At 44.2% G+C, this 25337-nt stretch overlaps 2 protein-coding genes across 2 annotated transcripts in view; one reads left to right on the top strand and one right to left on the bottom strand.

The window, feature by feature from the left end:
- VNN1 (vanin 1) overlaps positions 1–25337 on the bottom strand; it is a 146311-nt gene that overhangs the window by 42964 nt on the left and 78010 nt on the right. Inside the window, exon 7 of the mRNA XM_075339877.1 lies at positions 22354–22524. Coding sequence (XP_075195992.1) covers positions 22354–22524 — 171 coding nt within the window. The remainder of the gene's footprint in view (positions 1–22353; positions 22525–25337) is intronic.
- The window catches only part of RPS12 (ribosomal protein S12), a 338406-nt gene continuing 321861 nt past the window's right edge, over positions 8793–25337 (top strand). Inside the window, exon 1 of the mRNA XM_075339876.1 lies at positions 8793–8803. The gene's annotated coding sequence lies outside the window, so the exon portion shown is untranslated. The remainder of the gene's footprint in view (positions 8804–25337) is intronic.

Raw genomic sequence — 25337 nt, 5'->3', positions numbered from 1 at the left:
TGGAATTGATGAATGGTTTGCATCTAGATGTGAACCCTTTGTATTTACTTTCATGGAGTCTTCTCTTTACTGTTGACTTAGAGACAGATACACCTACTTCACTGAGAGTGTTCTGGACTTCAGTTGATGTTGTGAACGGGTTCTTCTTCACCAAAGAAAGTATGCGGCGATCATCCACCACTGTTGTCATCCGTGGACGCCCAGGCCTTTTTGAGTTCCCAAGCTCACCAGTCAATTTCTTTTTTCTCAGAATGTACCCGACTGTTGATTTTGCTACTCCAAGCATGTCTGCTATCTCTCTGATGGATTTTTTCTTTTTTTTCAGCCTCAGGATGTTCTGCTTCACCTCAATTGAGAGTTCCTTAGACCGCATGTTGTCTGGTCACAGCAACAGCTTCCAAATGCAAAACCACACACCTGTAATCAACCCCAGACCTTTTAACTACTTCATTGATTACAGGTTAACGAGGGAGACGCCTTCAGAGTTAATTGCAGCCCTTAGAGTCCTTTGTCCAATTACTTTTGGTCCCTTTAAAAAGAGGAGGCTACGCATTACAGAGCTATGATTCCTAAACCCTTTCTCCGATTTGTATGTGAAAACTCTCATATTGCAGCTGGGAGTGTGCACTTTCAGCCCATATTATATATATAATTGTATTTCTGAACATGTTTTTGTAAACAGCTAAAATAACAAAACTTGTGTCACTTTCCAAATATTTCTGGACCTAACTGTATATATATATATATATATATATATATATATTTGTATATATAAACACATACAGTTAGGTCCAGAAATATTTGGACAGTGACACAAGTTTTGTTATTTTAGCTGTTTACAAAAACATGTTCAGAAATACAATTATATATATAATATGGGCTGAAAGTGCACACTCCCAGCTGCAATATGAGAGTTTTCACATACAAATCGGAGAAAGGGTTTAGGAATCATAGCTCTGTAATGCATAGCCTTCTCTTTTTCAAGGGACCAAAAGTAATTGGACAAGGGACTCTAAGGGCTGCAATTAACTCTGAAGGCGTCTCCCTCGTTAACCTGTAATCAATGAAGTAGTTAAAAGGTCTGGGGTTGATTACAGGTGTGTGGTTTTGCATTTGGAAGCTGTTGCTGTGACCAGACAACATGCGGTCTAAGGAACTCTCAATTGAGGTGAAGCAGAACATCCTGAGGCTGAAAAAAAAGAAAAAATCCATCAGAGAGATAGCAGACATGCTTGGAGTAGCAAAATCAACAGTCGGGTACATTCTGAGAAAAAAGGAATTGACTGGTGAGCTTGGGAACACAAAAAGGCCTGGGCGTCCACGGATGACAACAGTGGTGGATGATCGCCGCATACTTTCTTTGGTGAAGAAGAACCCATTCACAACATCAACTGAAGTCCAGAACACTCTCAGTGAAGTAGGTGTATCTGTCTCTAAGTCAACAGTAAAGAGAAGACTCCATGAAAGTAAATACAAAGGGTTCACATCTAGATGCAAACCATTCATCAATTCCAAAAATAGACAGGCCAGAGTTAAATTTGCTGAAAAACACCTCATGAAGCCAGCTCAGTTCTGGAAAAGTATTCTATGGACAGATGAGACAAAGATCAACCTGTACCAGAATGATGGGAAGAAAAAAGTTTGGAGAAGAAAGGGAACGGCACATGATCCAAGGCACACCACATCCTCTGTAAAACATGGTGAAGGCAACGTGATGGCTTTGGCATGCATGGCTTTCAATGGCACTGGGTCACTTGTGTTTATTGATGACATAACAGCAGACAAGAGTAGCCGGATGAATTCTGAAGTGTACCGGGATATACTTTCAGCCCAGATTCAGCCAAATGCCGCAAAGTTGATCGGACGGCGCTTCATAGTACAGATGGACAATGACCCCAAGCATACAGCCAAAGCTACCCAGGAGTTCATGAGTGCAAAAAAGTGGAACATTCTGCAATGGCCAAGTCAATCACCAGATCTTAACCCAATTGAGCATGCATTTCACTTGCTCAAATCCAGACTTAAGACGGAAAGACCCACAAACAAGCAAGACCTGAAGGCTGCGGCTGTAAAGGCCTGGCAAAGCATTAAGAAGGAGGAAACCCAGCGTTTGGTGATGTCCATGGGTTCCAGACTTAAGGCAGTGATTGCCTTCAAAGGATTCGCAACAAAATATTGAAAATAAAAATATTTTGTTTGGGTTTGGTTTATTTGTCCAATTACTTTTGACCTCCTAAAATGTGGAGTGTTTGTAAAGAAATGTGACAATTCCTACAATTTCTATCAGATATTTTTGTTCAAACCTTCAAATTAAACGTTACAATCTGCACTTGAATTCTGTTGTAGAGGTTTCATTTCAAATCCAATGTGGTGGCATGCAGAGCCCAACTCGCGAAAATTGTGTCACTGTCCAAATATTTCTGGACCTAACTGTACATATGTGTCTCCAAAATATGTGCTAGTGCTTATTTTCAAGGGTTGTCTTATATTTTGTATTGTTGTCATTGATTAGGTGACCCATTAATGAACATTGAATATTCATCCTTTTCGCCACCCGTAAATTCACCTCCCACCCTCTGCCAGCATCAGTGATTGGAACTTGTATGAATGACATAATTGATATTCACCTCCTTCTCTAGCTTATCTCTGTGCGTCAGTAATTCCCTCAGACTGTTATATTACTGCCCAAGGATCGCAACGCAATACGTGAACTGGCAGGAGGGCAGATGGCCTGCCCGAGGACAGTCTGAGTGAATCACTGACACTGCGCACCGGGATGTGCTGGGGGTGAATATTATTTTTTTTTCATTACCACAAGTTGCAATCACTGACACCAACAGAGGGGTGGGCGTAGAATGGGGATTAATAATTATTTTATTAAAACCAATTCCAATCACTGATGCTGAAAAAGGGTGGGAGGGATTATGGGTGAGGGAAGGGGTGAGTATTCACTATATTAACTAGCCAACATATGACTATAAAAACCTTCGGGACTTACAGCAACACAATGGGGCAACATACACCAATAAAAGTTACATATCCTGAAAGGGCTGCCAAAGCCCTATTTCAGGATACTATTAATATAATGATCCACATCTAGGGCTTATTTATGGAGTAGGGCTTATATTTTAAGCATACTCCAAGTGGGCCAAAAAGTACTGATTTTATATATATATATATATATATATATATATATATATATATATATATATATATATATATATATATATATATAGTTTTTCAACCTTTTCCCATAATTCAGGCTTTAACCATAAAGATAAAAATTTGTAATGTTATGGTGAAGAATCAACAACAAGTGGGCACAATTGTGTAGTTGTATGAAATGTGTTGCTTATTTTAAACCTTTGTGAAAAAGAATAAACTGAAAATTGGGGTGTGCAATATTATTCGACCCCTTTACTTTCAGTGCAGCAAACTCACTCCAGAAGTTGATTGAGGATCTCTGAATGATCCAATGTTGTCCTAAATGACTGATGATGATAAATATAAGCCACCTGTGTGTAATCTAGTCTAAGTATAAATGCACCTGCTCTGTAATAGTCTCAGTGGTCTGTTTAAAGCACAGAGAGTATCATGAAGACCAAGGAACACAACAGGCACGTCCGTGATACTGTTGTGGAGACGTTTAAAGCTGGATTTGGTTACAAAAAGATTTCCACAACTTTAAACATCCCAAGAAGCACTGTGCGAGCGATCATATTGAAATGGAAGGAGTATCATACCACTGCAAATCTACCAAGACCCAGCCGTCCATCAAAAATTTCATTTCAAGCATGGAGAAGACTGATCAGAGATGCAACCAAGAGGCCCATGATCACTGTGAATGAACTGCAGAGATCTACAGCTGAGGTGGGAGAGTCTGTCCATAGGACAATAATCAGTCGTACACTGCACAAATCTGGCCTTTATGGAAAAGTGGCAAGAAGAAAGCCATTTCTCAAAGATATCTATAAAAAGTGTCGTTTTAAGTTTGCCACAAGCCACCTTGGTGGCACACCAAACATGTGGAAGAAGGTGCTCTGGTCAGATGAAACCAAAATCAAACCTTTTGGGCACAATGCCAAACGATATGTTTGGCGTAAAAGCAACACATCTCATCACCCTGAACACATCATCCCTACTGTCAAACATGGTGGTGGCAGCATCATGGTTTGGGCCTGCTTTTCTTCAGCAGGGATAGGGAAGATGGTTAAAATTGATAGGAAGATGGATGGAGCCAAATACAGGACCATTCTTGAAGAAAACCTGTAGGAGTCTGCAAAAGACCTGAGACTGGGATGGAGATTTGTCTTTCAACAATGATCCAAAACATAAAGCAAAATCTATAATGGAATGGTTCACAAATAAACGTATCCAGGTGTTAGAATGGCCAAGTCAAACTCCCAACCTGAATCCAATCGAGAATCTGTGGAAAGAGCTAAAAACTGCTCTTCACAAACGCTCTCCATCCAACCTCACTCAGCTCGAGCTGTTTGCAAAGGAAGAATGGGCAAGAATTTCCATCTCTCGATGTGCAAAACTGATAGACACATAACCCAAGTGACTTGGAGCTGTAATCGCAGCAAAAGGTGGCACTACAAAACATTAACCTAAAGGGGCTGAATAATATTGCACGCCCCAATTGTCAGTTTATTATTTTTTATAAAAGTTTAAAATAAGCAATAAATTTCGTTCAACTTCACAATTGTGTCCCACTTGTTGATTCTTTACCATAAAATTTAAATTTTTTTATATTTATGTTTAACACTAGAACTACTGAGGTAGTCATTTTGGGGCCAAATGCTTTCGCAGGGCACTGTGTGTGTGTATATATAATTACATACCGCCCTGGTGTTGGTAGGGCTGCCCGGATCCGGAATCATGGTGACTTTGATCCGTGAAAGGGGGTATTTACAGGGGATTAGCTTGTGACGCCACCTGCGGGTTGCGGTAACGGGAGTACCGCCACTGCTGGAAGGAGTACCAGAGCAGATGGTGTTAAGAAACAAGGTTTCAGTCCCTCTGCAGGTAGGGAAGGCACTGGGCTCAGGGTGTTGGTAGTTATTTGGGAGAGCAGGGTGAAGGGGACCAGGGTACTCACTGTGGGTAGTCGTGGTGCTGGATGAGGCCCTTGAAGAAGTCACAACTCTGGTGACTGAATGCATGGGGAAACACTCCGTATGTAAGCTGATCTGTAGAACACGCACCGCTCTCCCTACATGGCAGTGGGTAGTTAGATTATAAAACAAATTGTCATTTTTTTGGGGGGTGTTTTTGGGTCTGGACCTAGGGTGGAATTATTTGTTCTGACTTACTGATTTATACCGATGGTGTTTTCACCATAGTTCTTTACTCTAAAGTGGGCTTTACACGCTACGACATCGCTAGCAATTGCTAGCGATATCGAGCGTGTAAGCACCCGCCCCCATCGTGGATGCGATATCGTGTGATCGCTGCCATAGTGAACATTATCGATACAGCAGCGTCACACGCACTTACCTGGTCGTCGTCGTCGCTGTGACTGCCGAACAATCCCTCCCTCAAGGGGGAGGGACAATCGGCATCACAGCGACGTCACTAAGCGGCCAGCCAATCAAAGCGGAGGGGCGGAGATGAGCGGGACGTAACATCCCGCCCACCTCCTTCCTTCCACATTGTGGCCGGCGGCAGGTAAGGAGACGTTCCTCGCTCCTGCGGTGTCACACACAGAGATGTGTGCTACCGCAGGAGCGACGAACCACATTGATAATCAACCATTACCGATTTTTGATTTTGGGACGACCTCTCCATGGTGAACAATTTTCACCATTTTTGAGGTTGCTTAAGGTCGCTGGTAAGTGTTACACACTGGGATATCGTTAATGACGCCGGATGTGCGTCACTAACAACGTGACCCCAACGATAAAACATTAACGATATCGTAGCGTGTAAAGCCCCCTTAAGTGTACTCCACCCAGGTTCACTACTTATCCTACACTGAGACAGGGTTGGTGGTGTCAGATAAAGTGGTCTATTAATATGGCATGGGTTAAATTCATGCAGGTTTAATTGTGCACTTGCTTGCATGTTTGCCTTTTGTATCAAATTTGCCATTTATTATCAGCACACTAGTATTTTATTATACTACTGTTTGTTAACGGTCAATCTGTTACTTTTTTTAAATTTTTTTAATATTGCACTTTTTTCTCTTCATGTGACATCTATTTATGTATGTTTATTTTTGAACCAATAAAAAATATATTTTTTGTCTATATACACGGAGCTGCTTGCTTGATCCCTATTATACAGCAATTCTTTCCTCTTATATTTGTAGGTTTATAAAGGAGACGCACACGCTGCAGGTAAACCAAAGTCTCTGAGTGCCGCTGCAGGGAGCCTGTCCAAGTACCACCAGTGTCACTTAGTAATCCGGAGCCTGTCTCCGTGCACAGTTTTGTGTCCGTGTGGGTCCCTATAGCTTGAAGATGTAAGGTCCCATTCTTCAGTTTTTAAGTGAAGTCTTGCTCCTAAGGGCTGGCACTTGGGACTTCAGTGGGTTGTTTTTTCTGGAAAACCCTGTCCCCCGCGATGTGCTGATGCCCTCAGTCTCTGAGCTCTGGGAAAGTCCCTGAAGGTCCCCTTCCTCTGCAGGTTAATTGTCAGGACGTTGAATCGGCTCCTGACCTAGGGTCCTGTACCCTGACATGCTCGGTACTGGTCAGCTCTGTGGGTCCCTCTATGGTGCCTGCAGTCTCTCCTAGACCACGTCTGTCGCACCCTAGACCGACGTCCCTTAACCTGGTCACCGACTCCTCTGGTCCCGGACCACTGTCTGCGACCCAACCTCGGTCTTTCTAGCTCCCCGGGAGCTAACACTCCAGCTCCTTTCACTTTGTGGGCTCTCTCTAGACTCACTTCGTCCCTCCTACCAGTCTGCCTGACCCCTAGGTTTGTGGCCCTTTTCCAGATAGACCAACCCACTGGTGTGTCTGACAGGTCATGATGTGAGGTGTTGGTTGGGGTGTCCAATGTGAAAATTGCAAGATTACTCATTTTGATTTTAATAAATATCAAGACATGAAAATATTAAACTTGTAAACACTTTAAAAAAATAAATGTAACACAAAACTCTAATTTAAACAATGAGTCATTTTCCAATTATACATTTCCATTAACGCCCTTACTGAACTATGACATACTGATATGTTTTACACTACAGTTCAAAAGTTTAGAGTCACTTAGACATTTCTTTATTTTTGAAAGAAAAGCACTTTTTTTTTTTCAATGAAGCTAACATTAATTTAAACATAAATACACTCTATGCATTGTTAATGTGGTAAATGACTATTCTAGCTGCAAACGTCTGGTTTTGAATGCACTATCTACATAGGTGTATAGAGGCCCATTTCTAACAACCACCACTCCAGTGTTCTAATGGTACACTGTGTTTGCTAACTGTGTTAGAAGGCTAATGGATGTTTAGAAATCCCTTGAAAACCCTTCTGCAAGTATGTTAGCACAGCTGAAAACCATTTTGCTGATTAGAGAAGCTATAAAACTGACCTACGTTTGAGCTAGTTGAAAACCTGGAGCATTACATTTGTTGGTTCCATTAAACTCTCAAAATGGCCAGAAAAAGAGAACTTTCATGTGAAACTTAACAGTCTATTCTTGTTCTTAGAAATAAAGGATATTCCATGAGAGAAATTGCCAAGAAACTGAAGATTTCCTACAACGGTGTGTACTACTCTCTTCAGAGGAGAGCGCAAACAGGCTCTAACCAGAGTATAAAGAGAAGTGGGAGGCCTCGCTGCGCAACTGAGCAACAAGACAAGTAAATTAGAGTCTCTAGTTTGAGAAATGGACGCCTCACAGGTCCTCAACTGGCAGCTCCTTTAAATAGTACCCACAAAACACCAGTGTCAACGTCTACATTGAATTGGTGACTCCAGGATGCCGGCCTTCAGGGCGGAGTGGCAAAGAAAAAGCCATATGCGAGACTGGCTAATAAAATGAAAAGATTAATATAGGCAAAAGAACAAAGACATTGGACAGAAGAAGATTGGAAAAAAGTGTTATGGACAGATAAATCGAAATTTGAGGTATTTGGATCACACAGAAGAACATTTATGAGACGCAGAACTACTGAAAAGATGCTGGAAGAGTGCCTGACACCATCTGTCAAGCATGGTGGAGGTAATGTGATGGTCTGGGATTGCTTTGGTACTGGTAAAGTGAGAGATTTGAACAAGGTAACGTGACGCTCCTGCTGTAACCAGGTGTCACAAAAATAAGATAACAACAAAGGAACAGCTCGGGTCCTACATGACTATGCCAGTCATCACACACACACTAGCACACCAGGACATTTACACTCACAACCAGGATGGGAGATCCCCCTTAGAGCCAGGTAACAGGGCTGGGTACTGTGAGCTAACAGACAGCCAACTGGGAAGGGAGGGACCAGACCTGGGGGAGGAGAGAGTAACCTGGGAAGTGTGGATAGACAGCGGGAGGAGTTAGTTAGTTAGTTAGTTAGTTGTGAGGAGAGGTGAGAAGTGTGCGGCAGTAAAAGGAAAGGTGTTAAGACAGACAACAGACTCTTGAGACACAAGGAAAGTAGCAAAGAATCTGCAAACACCTGAGTAGAAAGATCAGCTACTCAGAGGCGAAAAGTAGCTGGTGAGCGAGAGAGCAAGCTCCAATTACAGAGGGATTCTGAGGGGTGGACATCCAGGGCTCACAGTACTTTGCACGCATGGGGTGCAGATCCCAGAACAGACCAGGACTTCAAGCCATCTGTTAACTCTGCTAAGCAGGTTGGTTTCCAGGACTCATCCGCTACCACTAACGTACAAGGCATCAGCAGCAAAGAGGGGACCGGGAGAAATTCCCTTAAATACTCCAAGCTGCCTGCAGCAGGAACCAGACACCAGAAAGACCTCCAAGTGCTCCACACCAGGGAGGAATGATAAATAAACCAGAGTGCATCGATGGGAGAATGGCACCAGGTTAGCTGGCAGAGCTATAAAGGAAACGGGCGCACCTGGGATCCAGCACATCCTCAGGGTGCGAATCCAGTAAGTAAAAACAACCAAACTGCACTCCCTGTTTGGACTGACTTATTGCTGCACGCCTCCACGTTAACCCTTCACCTACCCCTGGGGAAAAATCCCTGGTCGCGGAGGGCTCCACCATCCACGCTGCCCCCATCCATCATCCCCAGCGGGAACTAGCAGTGGCGGCCCTACCATCTCTGGCCGCAAAACACGAGTGGCAATGTCGGACTTTTTATTATTTTCTTTTTCTTTTCTTTTCATTTAAAACTGGTCGACGGTTTCCCCGGATCTGGAACCCCTCGAGCCATGGACTATCCAGATCCGAGCAGCTCGGCTGCCCCGGAGCGCAACAGAAGGCTATCACTCTATTTTGCAACGCCATGCCATAGCTTGTGGTCAATGCTTGATTGAAGCCAATTTCATCCTACAACAGAACAATGACCCAAAGCACACCTCCAAATTATCCATGAGCTATTTAGGAAAGATGCAGGCAGCTGGTATTCTATCTGTAATGGAGTGGCCAGCCCAGTCACCAGATCTCAACCCTATTGAGCTGTTGTGGGAGCATCTTGACCGTATGGTACGCAAAAAGTGCCCATCAAGCCAATCCAGCTTGTGAGAGGGGCTTCTGGAAGCATGGGGTGATATATCTCCAGATTGCCTTAGCAAATTAACAGCTAGAATGCCAAAGGTCTGCAAAGCTGGAATTGCTGCAAAGGAGCCTGTGACGAAAGCAAAGTTTGAAGGAGAAAATTATTATTTCAAGTTAAAATCATTATTTCTAACCTAGTCAATGTCTGGACTATATTTTCTATTCATTATGCAACTCATTCGATAAATAAAAGTATAATTGATTTTTCATGGAAAAGACAAAATTGTCTGGATGACCCCAAATTTGTGAACTGTAGTGTATGCCGTCTCCATGATTTTAATGAGGGCTTGAATGCCGAGTCTGTGTCTTTGCTGGCAGGGGATGGCTGTAGTATTCAGCCATCATCTGCCTTTATTGCTCCACCCATGGCTGTTCACCTGTCAAATACCGCTGTTAATTTGTGAAAGTGGCATGAAATGCTTGGCAGCAGGGGGTACGTCATTCTACATGTTCATTCACATGCCCGTGAAGTGATTATGGGGTGGTGATGGGTTGCCCTGATAGTCGAGGGTATGCTCAAGACCCGCATGCCTGTCATTACAATAGTCCTGTGAAAGCCAACCCATTGCTGGCGTTCAAAGGAGAGCATGATTTTCACTATACATACCAGTGCTGTAGCACAAGTGTACCGGCCCGATGTTGGTCGGGCTGCTCGGATCCTGGATCGTGGTGGCTCGAGGGGCCCGTACCCGGCTCGGCGGACACTTTGGTCCGTGAAAGGGGGTATTTGCAGGGGATTAGTTTGTAATGCCACCTGCGGGTTGTGGTAATGGGAGTACCGCCGCTGCTGGAAGGAGTAGTGCAGATGGTGATAGGCAGCAATGTGTCAGTCCCTCCGCAGGTAGGGAAGGCCCCGGACTCAGGGTGTTGGTGCTTTGGGAGGACAGGGTACTCACTGTGGGTTGTCGTAGCACTGGATGAGGCTTAGAAAGGAGACACACATGCTGAAGGTAAACCAAAGTCTCTGTGTACAGCTGCCGCTGCCGGGAGTCCGTCCAAGTATCCGGTCCCACAGATGTCACTTAGTGATCCGGAGCCTGCCTCCATGCACAAATTATGGTCTTTTGGTGGTCCCCGTGGCTTGAAGCTGTTGGGGGCCCTGATCACTATTTGTAGTGTAGCTGTGCTCTTGAGGGCTGGCACGCGGGACTTTAGAGGGTTACTGTGTCTGGATACACCCCTGTCACCCTCGTTGTGCTGATGCCCTCAACATCTGAGCTTGTAGGGAAGTCCTTGGAGGTCCTCTCCCTTACAGGTGAATTGCCAGGACATTGAATTGGCTCCTCACCTAGGGTCCTATACCCTGTCATGCTCGGTACCGGTCAGTTCTTTTGGGCTTTCTGGTGCCGACAGTCCTCCAAGACTATGTCCGTCAAACCCTTGTCCAATGTCACTGCCACCAGTCCCCGATTCCTCTGGACCCGGATCACCGCTTGCGACCCAACCAGTGTCTCTAGTGGAGATGAGCCACCCTGCCTAGCATTTGAGTTTGGTTCGGTTCGTCGAATAAACTCCTTCGAACCCCATTGAAAACAATGGCAGGCAAACACAAACACATAAAAACACATTATAAATGTACACATACAGTTAATAAACATTGCCATTACACTTACAGGTCCCCGCAACGCGTCCTGCACTCTGTCTCCCATTGCTTTTCCTTCCGATAATCGGTGCGTCCTCCCGGTAACCAGCACTGATGATAGGACCTTCCGTGACGTCAAAATAGCATGGGACCAGTCACGTGTGTATTATCTCATTGGCTACAGACTGGTCACATGGCTAGACGTCATGCTAGGTCCTGTCAGTGCATCTCTCCGGTACGCGGTGCTCGTTTGTGCATCTCCGTGTACCGGCGAGATGCTCTGGCACATGGTCGGCTTCCCCGCTCCTGCATGTGGGCGCTCTTTACAGAGTCAGCCCACATGCAAGGACTGAATAGGATAACTGAAGTGAGCACTAATATATATATATGAGTGCAAGCCAAAAATACATACTATATATAAGAATAAGGCTGCACATCAAACTTGGATAATGGTATAATGCCTCAAGCATATGGAAAAATATTGGAATATACAATGAAAAATGCTACTTGCTAATTTGAACATGTGAATAATGAATTGCATACCTGCCATGAATATTAGGAAAAAGGAGATATTTAGCAATCGCATTGATCAATGTAACTGAGCCCCAAGGCCTCGTCAAGGCATATCTCTATATTGGGGTCCCTAGCTCTATGACCCTAACTGTGTGTCATCTCATTGCAATTAAAAACTGCTATGGGTGGAGAGGGGTAACTAAGGACTTTCTTATATAGGAGATGGAAAAAACATGTTATATGTAGTTTTTTTTCTGAATGTGAACACAGCTCCGCCCCTTTCGGCCATGTTTTTTCCATCTCCTATATAAGAAAGTCCTTAGTTACCCCTCTCCACCCATAGCAGTTTTTAATTGCAATGAGATGACACACAGTTAGGGTCATAGAGCTAGGGACCCCAATATAGAGATATGCCTTGACGAGGCCTTGGGGCTCAGTTACATTGATCAATGCGATTGCTAAATATCTCCTTTTTCCTAATATTCATGGCAGGTATGCAATTCATTATTCACATGTTCAAATTAGCAAGTAGCATTTTTCATTGTATATTCCAATATTTTTCCATATGCTTGAGGCATTATACCATTATCCAAGTTTGATGTGCAACCTTATTCTTATATATAGTATGTATTTTTGGCTTGCACTCATATATATATATTAGTGCTCACTTCAGTTATCCTATTCAGTTATATGTAGTTTTTTTTCTGAATGTGAACACAGCTCCGCCCCTTTCGGCCATGTTTTTTCCATCTCCTATATAAGAAAGTCCTTAGTTACCCCTCTCCACCCATAGCAGTTTTTAATTGCAATGAGATGACACACAGTTAGGGTCATAGAGCTAGGGACCCCAATATAGAGATATGCCTTGACGAGGCCTTGGGGCTCAGTTACATTGATCAATGCGATTGCTAAATATCTCCTTTTTCCTAATATTCATGGCAGGTATGCAATTCATTATTCACATGTTCAAATTAGCAAGTAGCATTTTTCATTGTATATTCCAATATTTTTCCATATGCTTGAGGCATTATACCATTATCCAAGTTTGATGTGCAGCCTTATTCTTATATACACATGCAAGGACTGGCTTCCACAGTAGGTGAATTGCGGCACCGGGAATCACGTGATCGGAGCACCGTTGCTATAGTAACCCACCTGTCAGATTACTTTAGCAACGGTTGCAGCGATGACGTCACCGCTTACAGCCCGCAGCCTCTGCTCACTCTCACTGAGTGATTAGACTGCACGGCGAGCAGCAGCGTCTTCCTTCCATGCAGTGCTGTCTGATGTAGCAGAGCTGCATGGGTTGAAGGAGAAAGGAGAAAGACCAGGATCGTGGAGGGGTGAGAGGGAGTAATAAACATAGGGTCTCTAAGTGATAAACGGCTTTTATACAATCAGCTGATGCATCAGTGCAAAAAAAACCCCAAAACAAACTACACACATCTGTGCAGACTCCTGTCCGACAACAGCAGCTGATAGTTTAGCCAGCCTCACCGCTCGACTTATAGTATCAGCTGATTCCGTCAGGTGACCACATCTGCTGATCATCACCAGGTCTGAGAGAGAGAAAAGAGAAGAGAGAGAGGAAGAGGAGAGAATAGAGAGAGGAGAAGAGAAGAGAGAGGAGAGAGAAGAGGAGAGAAGAGGAGAGAAGAAGAGAGAGGGAGAAGAGAGAGAGGAGAGAGAAGAGAGAGGGAGAGAGAAGAGAGAGAGAAGAGAGAGAGACAAGAGAGAGAGACAAGAGAGAGAGCAGAGAGAGAAGAGAGAGAAGAGGAGAGAAGAGAGAGAGAAGAAAGATGAAAGAAGAGAGAGAGAATAAAGAGGAGAGAAGAGAGAGGAGAGAGAGAGAGAGAGAAGAGAGTGAGAGAGAGAAGAAGAGAGAAGAGGAGAGAAGAGAGAGAGAGAAAAGAGAGGAGAGAGAGGGAGAAAGAGTAAAAGAGAGAGAGGAAGAGAGAAAAAGAGAGAGAAAAAGAGAGAAAACAGGAGAAAAAGAGAGAAAAAGAGAGAGAAAAAGAGAGAAAAAGAGAGAGAGAGAAAGAGAGAGACAGAGAGAGATGAGAGGGGGAGAGGAGAGAGAGAAAGAGAGAGAAGAGAGAGGAGAGAGCAATGCAGCCTCATTCCGTGAACTCCTCCGATTTTAGAGGTGTGGCCCACGGCTCACAGCTGATGTCCGGCTCCTCCCCTCAGTGCATAATTATATCAAATTAAATTATAATTATAAATAAATAATAATTATAATTTAAAAATAAATTAAATTCTTTACCGGGGCGGCCGGGACTTGAACTCTTAAACTAATGCACCCTAGGCAGTAGCTCCAACCATTGAGCCACTGCCTCTAATGAAAAGCATATGAAGATTTGGTATTCTTGACCTCTGCATTGCAGAGTGAAGTCTCCGGTGACAGCGCGGCTCACTTCAGGTGCTGTGTGGAGAGGACACAGAGCGCTCGTGTTGTACAGTGCTCCCTGTCATCTTCATGTAGCAGAGCTGAAAGTGTCGTGTGGATTACTTCGGACCTTGATTGTTGTTTGGGGATTAATAAAGAGGTAAATGGAGTGTTTTTTTGTCTTTTATTCCAAATAAAGGATTTTTTGCTGTGTGTGTTTCTTTACTTTCACTTACAGGTTAATCATGGAAGGTGTCTCGAGGAGACACTTGTCATGATTAACCCCGTTATTACCTCGATTGCCACTGCACCAGGGCAATTCGGAATGAGCTGGGTAGAGTCCCGGGACTGCCGCATCTAATGGATGCGGCAATTCCGGGCGGCTGCCTGCTGATATTGTTAGGGTGGTGGGCTCCTCATAATGTGGTGCTCTCCATCCTGACATACCAGCCTCCAGCCATGTGGTTTTATCCTGGCTGGTATGAAAATTGGGGGGAACCGCATTTTTTTTTTATTATTATTATTTATTTATTTACTTTACTGCACGATATAGACCCGCCCACCAGCGGCTGTGATTGATTGCAGTGAGACAGCTGTCACTCATTGTTGGGGCGTGTCTGACTGCAACCAATCATGGTCGCCGGTGGGCAGGGAAGGCAGGGAATACCTGATTGAATAATGAAGCGGCAGCCATTTTCAAAAGAGGAAAAGCCGCCGGAGATTTGTGACAGCCGTGCAGCGAGGCGCCCAAGATCGGTGAGTAGGGAAGAGAGAGGGATTGTGCTGGGGACGCAGGACGCATGCAGATACGCAACGTGCGCACATACTTACTGTGAAAAGCCACGCTTTTGGTGATCGAACCATTCTCAAACGGTAACTCGAACTGCTGAACTTGAAGCAAATCGTTCGAGTTCGTAGAACGACTCAAACACCGCGCAAAATCATTCGAGCTTGAAATTGGCGAATCGTTCGACTCGAACATCGCTCAACTCTAGTCCCTAGGAGCTCACTCTCCCAGCTCCTCTCTCTTTGTGTCCTACTTCTGTTCTGTCTGTCTCCCTCTTTCAGTCTGCTCAGTCCCCCAGTGGCTGGCCCATTTCCAGTTAGTCCAACTCCCCTGGTGTGTCTAAAGTTACTGATGTGAGGTGATTGGGTTTTGTGTTGCAGATGGGAGGGACATCGGTTTCTTGGGTACCTGGAACAATGGGGGGTGAGCCTTGCACCCTGGGTAAGGATGCAGTTCCCTGTGGCTCACTGATGTATTCAGGGGCGCCACACAAGCTATCGGATGATCCTTGGTTCAAGTCCCTTAAGGAGACTAACAAATATAGTAAAAAGTGAAAAAAATGTTTTTAAAAATATGAAAGTTCAAATTTATCCCCATTAAAAATTAATAACAGGTTTTTGGGTTTTTTGGGTTTTTTTTTAAATACACATATTTGGTATAGCTGCATTCATAAAAGTCCAATCTATTAATATATAAACGAAATTACCCTATCACTAAAAGCAACAACAACAAAAAAAATCAAAACATCATTGCATTTTTTGGCAACTGCAACAACACCAATTATTTTTTTTTTTAAAGGCAATTAATGCATCATATATACCTCAAAATGATATCAATAAAAAAAAAACATTAGAGCAGGGCACAAAAAGCAGGTCCTTACACAGCTCCATATCCCGGAAATTTAAACCGTTGCTCTTGGAAAATGGCAACACAAGCAAACTTTTTTTATTATTATTATTAAATTTCTACATTTTTTCACCACATAAATAAAAAAAAACTGTGTATGTTTAGTATTGCCATAATCAAACTGTCCTGGATAATCAAATAGCCAAGGTCATTTTTACCTTAAAATGAACTGTGTAAAAAACAACAAATTTTAAAAAAAAATTCCGAATGTGCTTTTTTTACTATTTTGCCACATTTTTTTTTGCACTTTCCAATACATCACATTAGAAAATGAATAGCGCCATTTGAAACTAGCACTTGACCTGCTAAAAACAAGCTTTCACACAGCTATGAAAAACAGAAAAGTATAAGAGGGTATGGCTCTTGGAATAAGGGGAGGAAAAAACAAACGAGCAATAGTGGAAAATTGCCATGTCATTAAGGGGTTAAATTAGTTTTCTAGTAAACTTTCATTGCAGATTAATTCTAATAGCATTGTAAGATGACTGTTGGTCATGTGGTTGATGGAAGTTATGTATTGCAGAGGTGGTTATCCTCTGTGATGTAAGCTCGGATGCCAGCTCTAGTACATCTGTGAAGCCCTGGCCTATCCGGTCGTCACAGGGTATTGCGCAATCTGCCCTTCTGCACAGTATTTACTCCTCCTTGGTTACAGATCCTGGTCCTTTGGTGTTGCTAACAGCTTAGCCTGTCAAAATCCTAGGAACACTTTGCACCGAACCCGCCAGACACACCATGGGGGGCCTGAAGGGAATAGGGCCGCCCACATGAGGGTTGGTAGGGGAAAGTAAGAAAGTGACAAAAAACTGAAACAGGAGTGAAAGGAGTAGGAGATGGAAGGTGACTCTCTGAGAGATAGAGGTCACCGGTCTGGAGCAGGGCTCCTGAAGTTTACTAGGTGGCAGACGTTGGTCTGGGCCTGGTTGGAGCTGGAACCCTGGTTGCAGGGGATCACGTAAAGGGGCACGGACTGCCAAGGAGGGCAGCCGGCGGACTTGAGCCATCACCGAGCAGGGGCCAGGGCACCACGGGGTACGTGGACCCTAGGCCGGGAAGTAGCTTCACGCGTCCCGGTAATTTTCCCGACGGGGGTGAAGACTTCCGGATTTATCCCCAACCGCTCCAAAATCGGGGTACTAGCGCACCGATGGGATAGGACTTTCCCAAATTACAGTCCAAAGAAATCTTACACGTGAACCCTGAGGGCAAGCTCACTCTGTTAGTCATACGGGTGAGTGGGACCCGAAAAGTTTCAAGCTTGAGGGTCCAACTAGTGAGAACGTGCCATGGAAAAGGCCACAGGCTAACAGAAACACCAAGGGCACAGATCCACATATGCTCCCTCCATGCTGCAGCGGTGCTCAGAATTCTGGTTTTCAAGCTGTCGGAGTTGTTATTCTTGGACTGAGTGAGTACGCTGAAAAGCCCCTTTTCCTCTACCCAACGGCACCCCAGTCACCAACACCAAACGGGCCCCGGGGCACAAACCCCCTACCCACGAAGGGGTTAAACATCCTGCTGCTACACCATCGCCACAGGGCTCCCCAACAGCAGTGGTAGTCTCCTACATTACCACGCACCGTGGGTGGCTTCACGAACTTACACATCCTCTGTACATATTTATCCTCTCCCTTTTGAACTTGAGTGTCCGCGCGAACCCCCCCGTGTCCGGAGACTACTCGAGCCACCGCGGCTCCGGATCCGAGCGGCTCGGCTGCTGGCACGGGGGCGGTACACATCTAGTATTGGGAAAATTAGTAGGGTGCATCAGGGCCAGGTTTTACGAGCCGCCGGAGGAATTGGCTGGTCTGGCTGCTCACATACCCCACCCTTGGAAGTGGTACATATATTAAAATTGAGACCAGTAATCTCAGATGGTGTCTGTGTGGAGGTGTACAGGCCTCCAGCAGTGGGTCTTTTGGTGGAAATGTGATGCCCTGGCGCCGCCAGGTGGTCACAGAGGTACATAACACCCTACATAACATCTTCCCACACCAGGTTCCATCAGCCACAAAATCCTAGTCACCCTCCAGGGTAAGAAGGACACACTAGTGGGCAGGACCAGTCGGATTGGGAGCGCCCACCTAGTGGTCTTGAGGATCCAGGGGCGGTAACCAGTGGGAGAGTTTGTGGTCAAGTTTTCAGTTGGTAGTCGAGTGGAGAGGAGTGACAGTGACAGGCTTTCGGAGGAAAGTTGAGCCTAGAGGAGTATAGACAGGGTAGTGTCCCTGGTCTACTGGCTAGGTGGCAAGCAGTGGACCGTGTCCAAAGGAGACGGGAATACGGTCGCGGGAGATCCAGAGTGGACCGGGACAGGGTTGGAGCCCGCCGGTACTGACCGCGGAGATCCGGTCCAGAAACCGTGCACAGGCTGGGTCCTGGACCCTAGTTAGAAGACGGTTGCAAGCCCCTTCTCTAATTCCCCAGGCCGGGAGCAAGGTTGCAGGCCTTGTTCCAGAAGTGTCAGCTCAGATAGAGTGAAACGGCAGCCCACCGCGGGGGTCAGGGTATCCGAATTCACCCACTGAAATCCCAAGGGTCAGTTTTCGCGGGCACGTCTCCCAACCAGAAGATACCGGGAGTGGACTTCCCCGTTCCAGATGGAGTTGTTCCAAAGTGACGAAAATTACAGCGTGCCGGAGGAAGGGACATTGATACACAAGCACACCCGAACGAGGCAGCTGGCCACTGACACCTTTCATTTACCAACAGACTCGTGTGCAATCATTCAATAGTTAGTACACCAATATTCCCCGGTCTGGCCCGGCGCACCACCTCCAGCCCGCACCGCTCCCTGTATCCTGGACACTGAGCTCCGGGGCATCCATCCCTACCCACGGAGGGGTTAACATCCAGCTGCCATCCCATCGCCCCCGGGTGCTCTCCAACAGCAGCGGTGGTACCACATCTCACCACACACCGTGGGTGGCGTCACAAAGTACTATCAGCAATCCCCGTACATATACGTCCCCTTTTATTTGAGTGTCCGTGTGACCCCCGGGTCCGGAGGATCCCTCGAGCCACTGCGGGTCCGGATCTGAGCAGTCCGACTGCTAACGTGGGGGCGGCACAGAAAGTGGAGAATCAAAATTACATATAGTTACATAGGTTGGAAAAAACCTAGGTCCATCTAGTTCAACCTTCCTCCACCAATTCTACATTTCTATCCTGAGTGGGCGAAGCCTGCAATCCTGTATGAACTTGTCATTTTGCTTTTCCTTTTACCGTGTTCCCAAAAAAGCCTTTCTTTATGTTTGTTTATGAATTAGTTTATAAAAATTGAATAAGGTTTTGTGCGCACAGTGCACTTTTCGCTGCGTTTTGGGTGCAGTTTTGGGTGCATTTTGTTGCCCTAACCTGCATGTATTATCCTTCCCCAGCAAAGTCTATGAGAATTCAGAAAGGCTGTGTGCACATTGCTTCTTTTTTAATCACACAAAATCTGTTAATGGTATACAGATTTAAAAAAGCTCAAAGAAGTCAAATAATTAATAAAAAAAAATTTTCCTTCATTGAAATATCTTCTCTTTTATAAAAAATATATATATATATAATTCCACAATATAGTACCCAAGGACAGGATAGTGAAGGTCATAGAGTAATTATCCCACACCAGCATATGGATTCAAGACATTAACATATCATAACACCTTACAATTAATTATACATGTATTAAGCTGCAGTGAAAATTTAATATTATCTCTCCTTTTTTAAAAAAAATTATTTAGTGATAATAATCACAGCAGCATACCATGTGGCATAAAAAGTGCATAAATTGACATTTGGTACAGAATCGTTAATCATTATATGTTTAAAATAGTGCTGTAGGATTTATCAGTTCCTCATAAAATATAACATATCATATAAATAACGATTCCTCCCTATGACAATTCTAAATCACAAAAATCAATTGAAAAAATGCAGAGTATTATGTATTAAATACCACATGCTAGTACGGGACTCCTGGTCATTAAGTTCGTTCCCTGTTCTGTGGACGTGTGGCAAAACATTACTATATTTCAACTTACAAAGTGACAAGCAAAATTGCTTGAATAAAGGTAATGAATAAAGGTAATGAATCCACAAATCCACCGCAGAGAAAAAACTGTTCATGCGTTACCTTATTAGAGACCTGAAATCCACGTCCTGCAACCCCAACACGTATTTCGCCGTTTCTTCTTCAGGGGGCCCCCAGAAGAAGAAACGGCGAAACACGTGTTGGGGTTGCAGGACGTGGATTTCAGGTCTCTAATAAGGTAACGCATGAACAGTTTTTTCTCTGCGGTGGATTTGTGGATTCATTACGTTTATTCATTACCTTTATTCAAGCAATTTTGCTTGTCACTTTGTAAGTTGAAATATAGTAATGTTTTGCCACACGTCCACAGAACAGGGAACGAACTTAATGACCAGGAGTCCCGTACTAGCATGTGGTATTTAATACATAATACTCTGCATTTTTTCAATTGATTTTTGTGATTTAGAATTGTCATAGGGAGGAATCGTTATTTATATGATATGTTATATTTTATGAGGAACTGATAAATCCTACAGCACTATTTTAAACATATAATGATTAACGATTCTGTACCAAATGTCAATTTATGCACTTTTTATGCCACATGGTATGCTGCTGTGATTATTATCACTAAATAATTTTTTTAAAAAAAAGGAGAGATAATATTAAATTTTCACTGCAGCTTAATACATGTATAATTAATTGTAAGGTGTTATGATATGTTAATGTCTTGAATCCATATGCTGGTGTGGGATAATTACTCTATGACCTTCACTATCCTGTCCTTGGGTACTATATTGTGGAATTATATATATATATATATATATATATATATATATATATATATATATATATATATATATTTTTTATAAAAGAGAAGATATTTCAATAAAGGAAAATTTTTTTTTATTAATTCTTTGACTTCTTTGAGCTTTTTTAAATCTGTATACCATTAACAGATTTTGTGTGATTAATTCTGGTATAGAAGCTTTACCACTCAGGTGGGGAAGTGTGTTATAATAGGCAAGATTTTGTGAGTTATTGCTTCTTTTTTTGCCTGCAGTTTTGGGTGCAGAAAAAAGCAGCAGCATGTCACTTCTTTTTTGCGTTTTTTTCCCTATGTTTTTCCATTGAACATAATGAAAAAAACAGATGGTCAAAAAAGCACCAAAACGCAGAAAAAATGCATGCATTTTTTATGCGTTTTTCTGTCAGAGGGTGTGTTTTTTGCTGAAGAAACAAAATTGCAGTGTACGCACATACCCTAAAACAGCCAAGATGTTAAATAGAAACCGTTCCGGTCTCTACCTCTGCAAGCAGCTGAGTAAGTAGCTTTTTACAGCACTTATTAGGCTTCTCTGGAATTTTTTTTATACCAGTACTTAATCACTAATATAATGCTTAGGTTCTATCATTCCAGGTTATTCCTAAATGTGTGCCATGTTATGTATTTCATCCTCATGATATTGTGCCTGATCCCAGCCATGATTGAATGTTACTCTTCATGACCTTCAGTTACAAGTATCCATAAAATGTATCTTCTCATTGTGTAACATCTGTCTGTCAGCTGCTGCTGTTAGAGATTATATTGGATGATGGCTTAGAGATTCAGTCATATTAGGTCAGCTTCATACATTCACATTATATAGTCTGTGTACTGACTGCAATTTCCAAATGAGTCTGTTAGTTTGGGTCAGCAGATCCTCGGCCACTCCAAATATCACATTCTGTACATGGACCATCAAACAATTAGGTACTTCAGGTGTCTTGGGTGTGTAACGGGTGACAGACAGTCCTGTGATGTCCGGCTATAGAAGGTCACAGCGTTTGGCTGTGTAAACTGCTCCCTGACCTTCTATTATTTCTGCTTGGTTTTCATCCCTTTCCTTTTAGGACCCTGCAGAGTTCTTCAGCCTTTCAGCTGCTTTTCATCAGCACTTGCCTGGTGGCTTTATATACCTTCACTTCCTATTATATTATGCCTTCGCTGCTGGTGATAGTTCTAACTTCCTACAGATCCTGAGTGCAAGCAGTCAGCTTACAATCATCTGGAGTACTTTGTTTCATTTTGCAGTCCTTCTCCCTGTATCTACTTTGAGATAAGTTGTTTTTTATTGTCCCTTATTTGTTATCTCTGTGTGTCCTTTAGCGCCTAGTCGGGTTGACCAAGAGATCATCCCATCCGCTCCCTACCTAGGATCCAAATCGGGTTCAGCCTAGGGCCAGATAACCAGCTCAGCTCATAGGAGCGCAACCTATCTAGGGCGGTGAGGGAACCCAGGGCCCAGCAGTAGGTTTGGTCAGGGGTCACCATCTCCCCCTTCCCTAGACACAGGGTTTCCGTTCCCTTTTGTCATTCGCTTGGTACGTCCCCATACCTAGCGTGACATCAGGTTAACAATTATTGGTTTTATCCCCCACTATGAGATCACATCTACAATATGAATTCAAAAGAAAGTGTTACTTACCTGAAACATTTGAGGTGCCAAATGAATATTATTTAGCAAAACTTCTGGGAATACAAAGGTAGTTGAAAAATTCCCACTCATGGAAAATGAGTCAAATTTGGTTGAGGCTGTCTCTACAGATTCCCCACATGACTTAAAATCCATACTTTGACATTTTAGCATTGTGCATACCTAAAGAAAGAAGTAATCAGAATGGAAATAAGTTTTTGTTTGTTGATTTTAAAAAAGTCACAACTGCTGAGGTGGTTCACCAGATGAGTACAAGTTACTTGTATTGTATTTTTTTATCTTATCACATACTCTGCTTTTTAAAGAAATCCTGCATAATCATTTAATTCTAAGATGGTGATAAAAGACTAAGGGGCACTTTACACACTACGACATCGCAAGCTGATGCTTGCGATGCCGAGCGCGATAGTCCCCGCCCTCGTCGATATCATAGTAATACTTGGCGTAGCGAACATTATCGCTACGCCAGCTTCACATGCACTCACCTGACCTGCGACGTCGCTCTGCCCGGCGACCCGCCTCCTTATTAAGGGGGCGGGTCGTGCGGCGTCATAGCGACATCATACGGCAGGTGGCCAATAGAAGCGGAGGGGCGGAGATGAGCGGGACGTAAACATCCCGCCCACCTCCTTCCTTCCGCATAGCTGGCGTGAGCCGCAGGACGCAAGTAGGAGATGTTCCTCGCTCCTGCAGCTTCACACACAGCGATGTGTGATGCCGCTGGAAAGAGGAACAACATCGTAACATCGGTCATTTCCAAATTATGGAAATGACCGACGCTACACCGATGATACGATTACAACGATTTTGCGCTCGTTAATCATATCAAAAAGGCTTTACACACTACGATATCGCCTGCGACGCCGGATGTGCGTCACTTTCAATTTGACCCCACCGACATCGCACCTGCGATGTCGTAGTGTGCAAAGTGCCCCTTAGAAGTACTTTGCAAGTTGCGACATCGCTAGCATCGGCTAGCGATGCCGAGCGCGATAGTACCCGCCCCCATCACACATGCGATATCTTGTGATAGCTGCCGTAGCGAACCTTATCGCTACGGCAGCTTCACACGCACTTACCTGCCCTGCGACGTCGCTCTGGCCGGCGACACGCCTCCTTCCTAAGGGGGCGGGTCATGTGGCATCACAGTGACGTCACACGGCAGGTGGCCAATAGAATCGGAGGGGCGGAGATGAGCGGGACGTAAACATCCCGCCCACCTTCTTCCTTCCGCATAGCCGGTGGAGGCAGGTAAGGAGATGTTCCTCGCTCCTGCGGCTTCACACACAGCGATGTGTGCTGCCGCAGGAATGAGGAACAACATCGTATCTCCTATTGGTGCGACATTATGCAAATGACCGACGCTACACAGATTACCGATTTTCGAAGCTTTTGCGATCGTTTATCGGCGCATCTAGGCATTACACGTTGCGATGTCGTTACCGGCGCCGGATGTGCGTCATTTTCGATTTGACCCCGACGATATCGCAGTAGCGATATCGCAGCGTACAAAGTACCCCATAGGCCTCAGATAACCAATCTTTACGCAAGAAATTTGCTGAAAAACACTTGGAAAAGTTGTCATTTTTTGTGTAAAGGGTGCTTTACACGCTGCGACATTTCTAGCGATAGCTAGCGATGTCGTGCACAATAGCAACCGCCCCGGTCATTCGTGCGACATTTGGTGATCGCTGCCGTAGCGAACATTATCGCTACGGCAGCGTCACACGCACATACCTTTTCAGCGACGTCGCTGTGAAACGCCGAACAATTGCTCCTTCAAGGGGGAGGTGCGTTCGACGTCATAGCGGCGTCACTAAGCAGCCGCCCAGTAGCAGAGGAGGGGAGGAGATGAGCGGGCGGAATATCCCGCCCACCTCCTTCCTTTCTTATTGCCGGTGGACACAGGTAAGGAGATGTTCGTCGTTCCTGCGGCGTCACACATAGCGATGTGTGATGCCGCAGGAATGATGAACAACCAGCGGTATGCACCACCAACGATGTTTGGAAAAGGAGCGACGTGTCAATGATCAACGATTTTTGACGTTTTTGCGATCATTGATAGTCGCTCCTTGGTGTCACACGCTGCGATGACGCTAACGGCGCCGGATGTGCGTCACTAACGGCGTGACCCCGACGATATATCGTTAGCGATGTCGCAGCGTGTAAAGCACCCTTTACCCAAGGCTGCATAAAAATGTTGACAGTTTTTGGCATTATGCAAGTTTCGGTCAGCTTGGCCAACATGTGGGGAGTTGGGATAAGACCGGGGTGGAATGAAATGTCTAACTCATGAAGAGATGAGGCGTAGCTTCGGCCACAAATCTTCCTCCAATCTCAGACTGAAGTCAGATCTGTGCTAAGGCACACACCACTTTCAACACAAGCAGAATTCATTAATGGACTAGGTGCCTCTGACTCCATTATCAAGACCAGCATGAATAATGCCTATCATGATGAATTGGAGCCTCTGAGCTTTGCTTTATGATAATAAACAAATCTAACTACTATTACAATAAAGAAATTAATCAATGGTGAAAATTGAACCAAGAAATGACCCTGCATTTTTTTTTTATCACCTGTCGTTGCATTTTAGCCATTTTGCCATTTAAAGAGAAAGGGTCATCATATAATGACCTATTATTTGAAATTAGTTTTTGTTTTTGCATTAAATGCATTATTTCAACCATTTTTGGCAATTTTTTATCTCAATCTTTATGTAAAGGTGCAATTTCAAAATGTCTCATGAAGCTATTACAGACTCTAATTTCCTATTGTTTCAAGAAATATAAACATACATTACCCCCAATGAACAGATTCTTACACTAGCTTATTTATTGAGTCATATACTGAGCATAGCAAAAGTAATGTGAAGGGAGGGGGAGCAGAGTCAGCTGTGATTTTGCCATTATGTGATTGGTGGATCCTATGCAGAGGTGCTACCTGTCATTGGAATTCTGCCTCTGATAATAAGA

This window comes from Anomaloglossus baeobatrachus, chromosome 3 (genome assembly GCF_048569485.1).
Source record: "Anomaloglossus baeobatrachus isolate aAnoBae1 chromosome 3, aAnoBae1.hap1, whole genome shotgun sequence".
Lineage (NCBI taxonomy): Eukaryota > Metazoa > Chordata > Amphibia > Anura > Aromobatidae > Anomaloglossus > Anomaloglossus baeobatrachus.
Note: the sequence above shows the minus strand (reverse complement) of the source record. Positions and strands in the feature narration are given on the sequence as shown.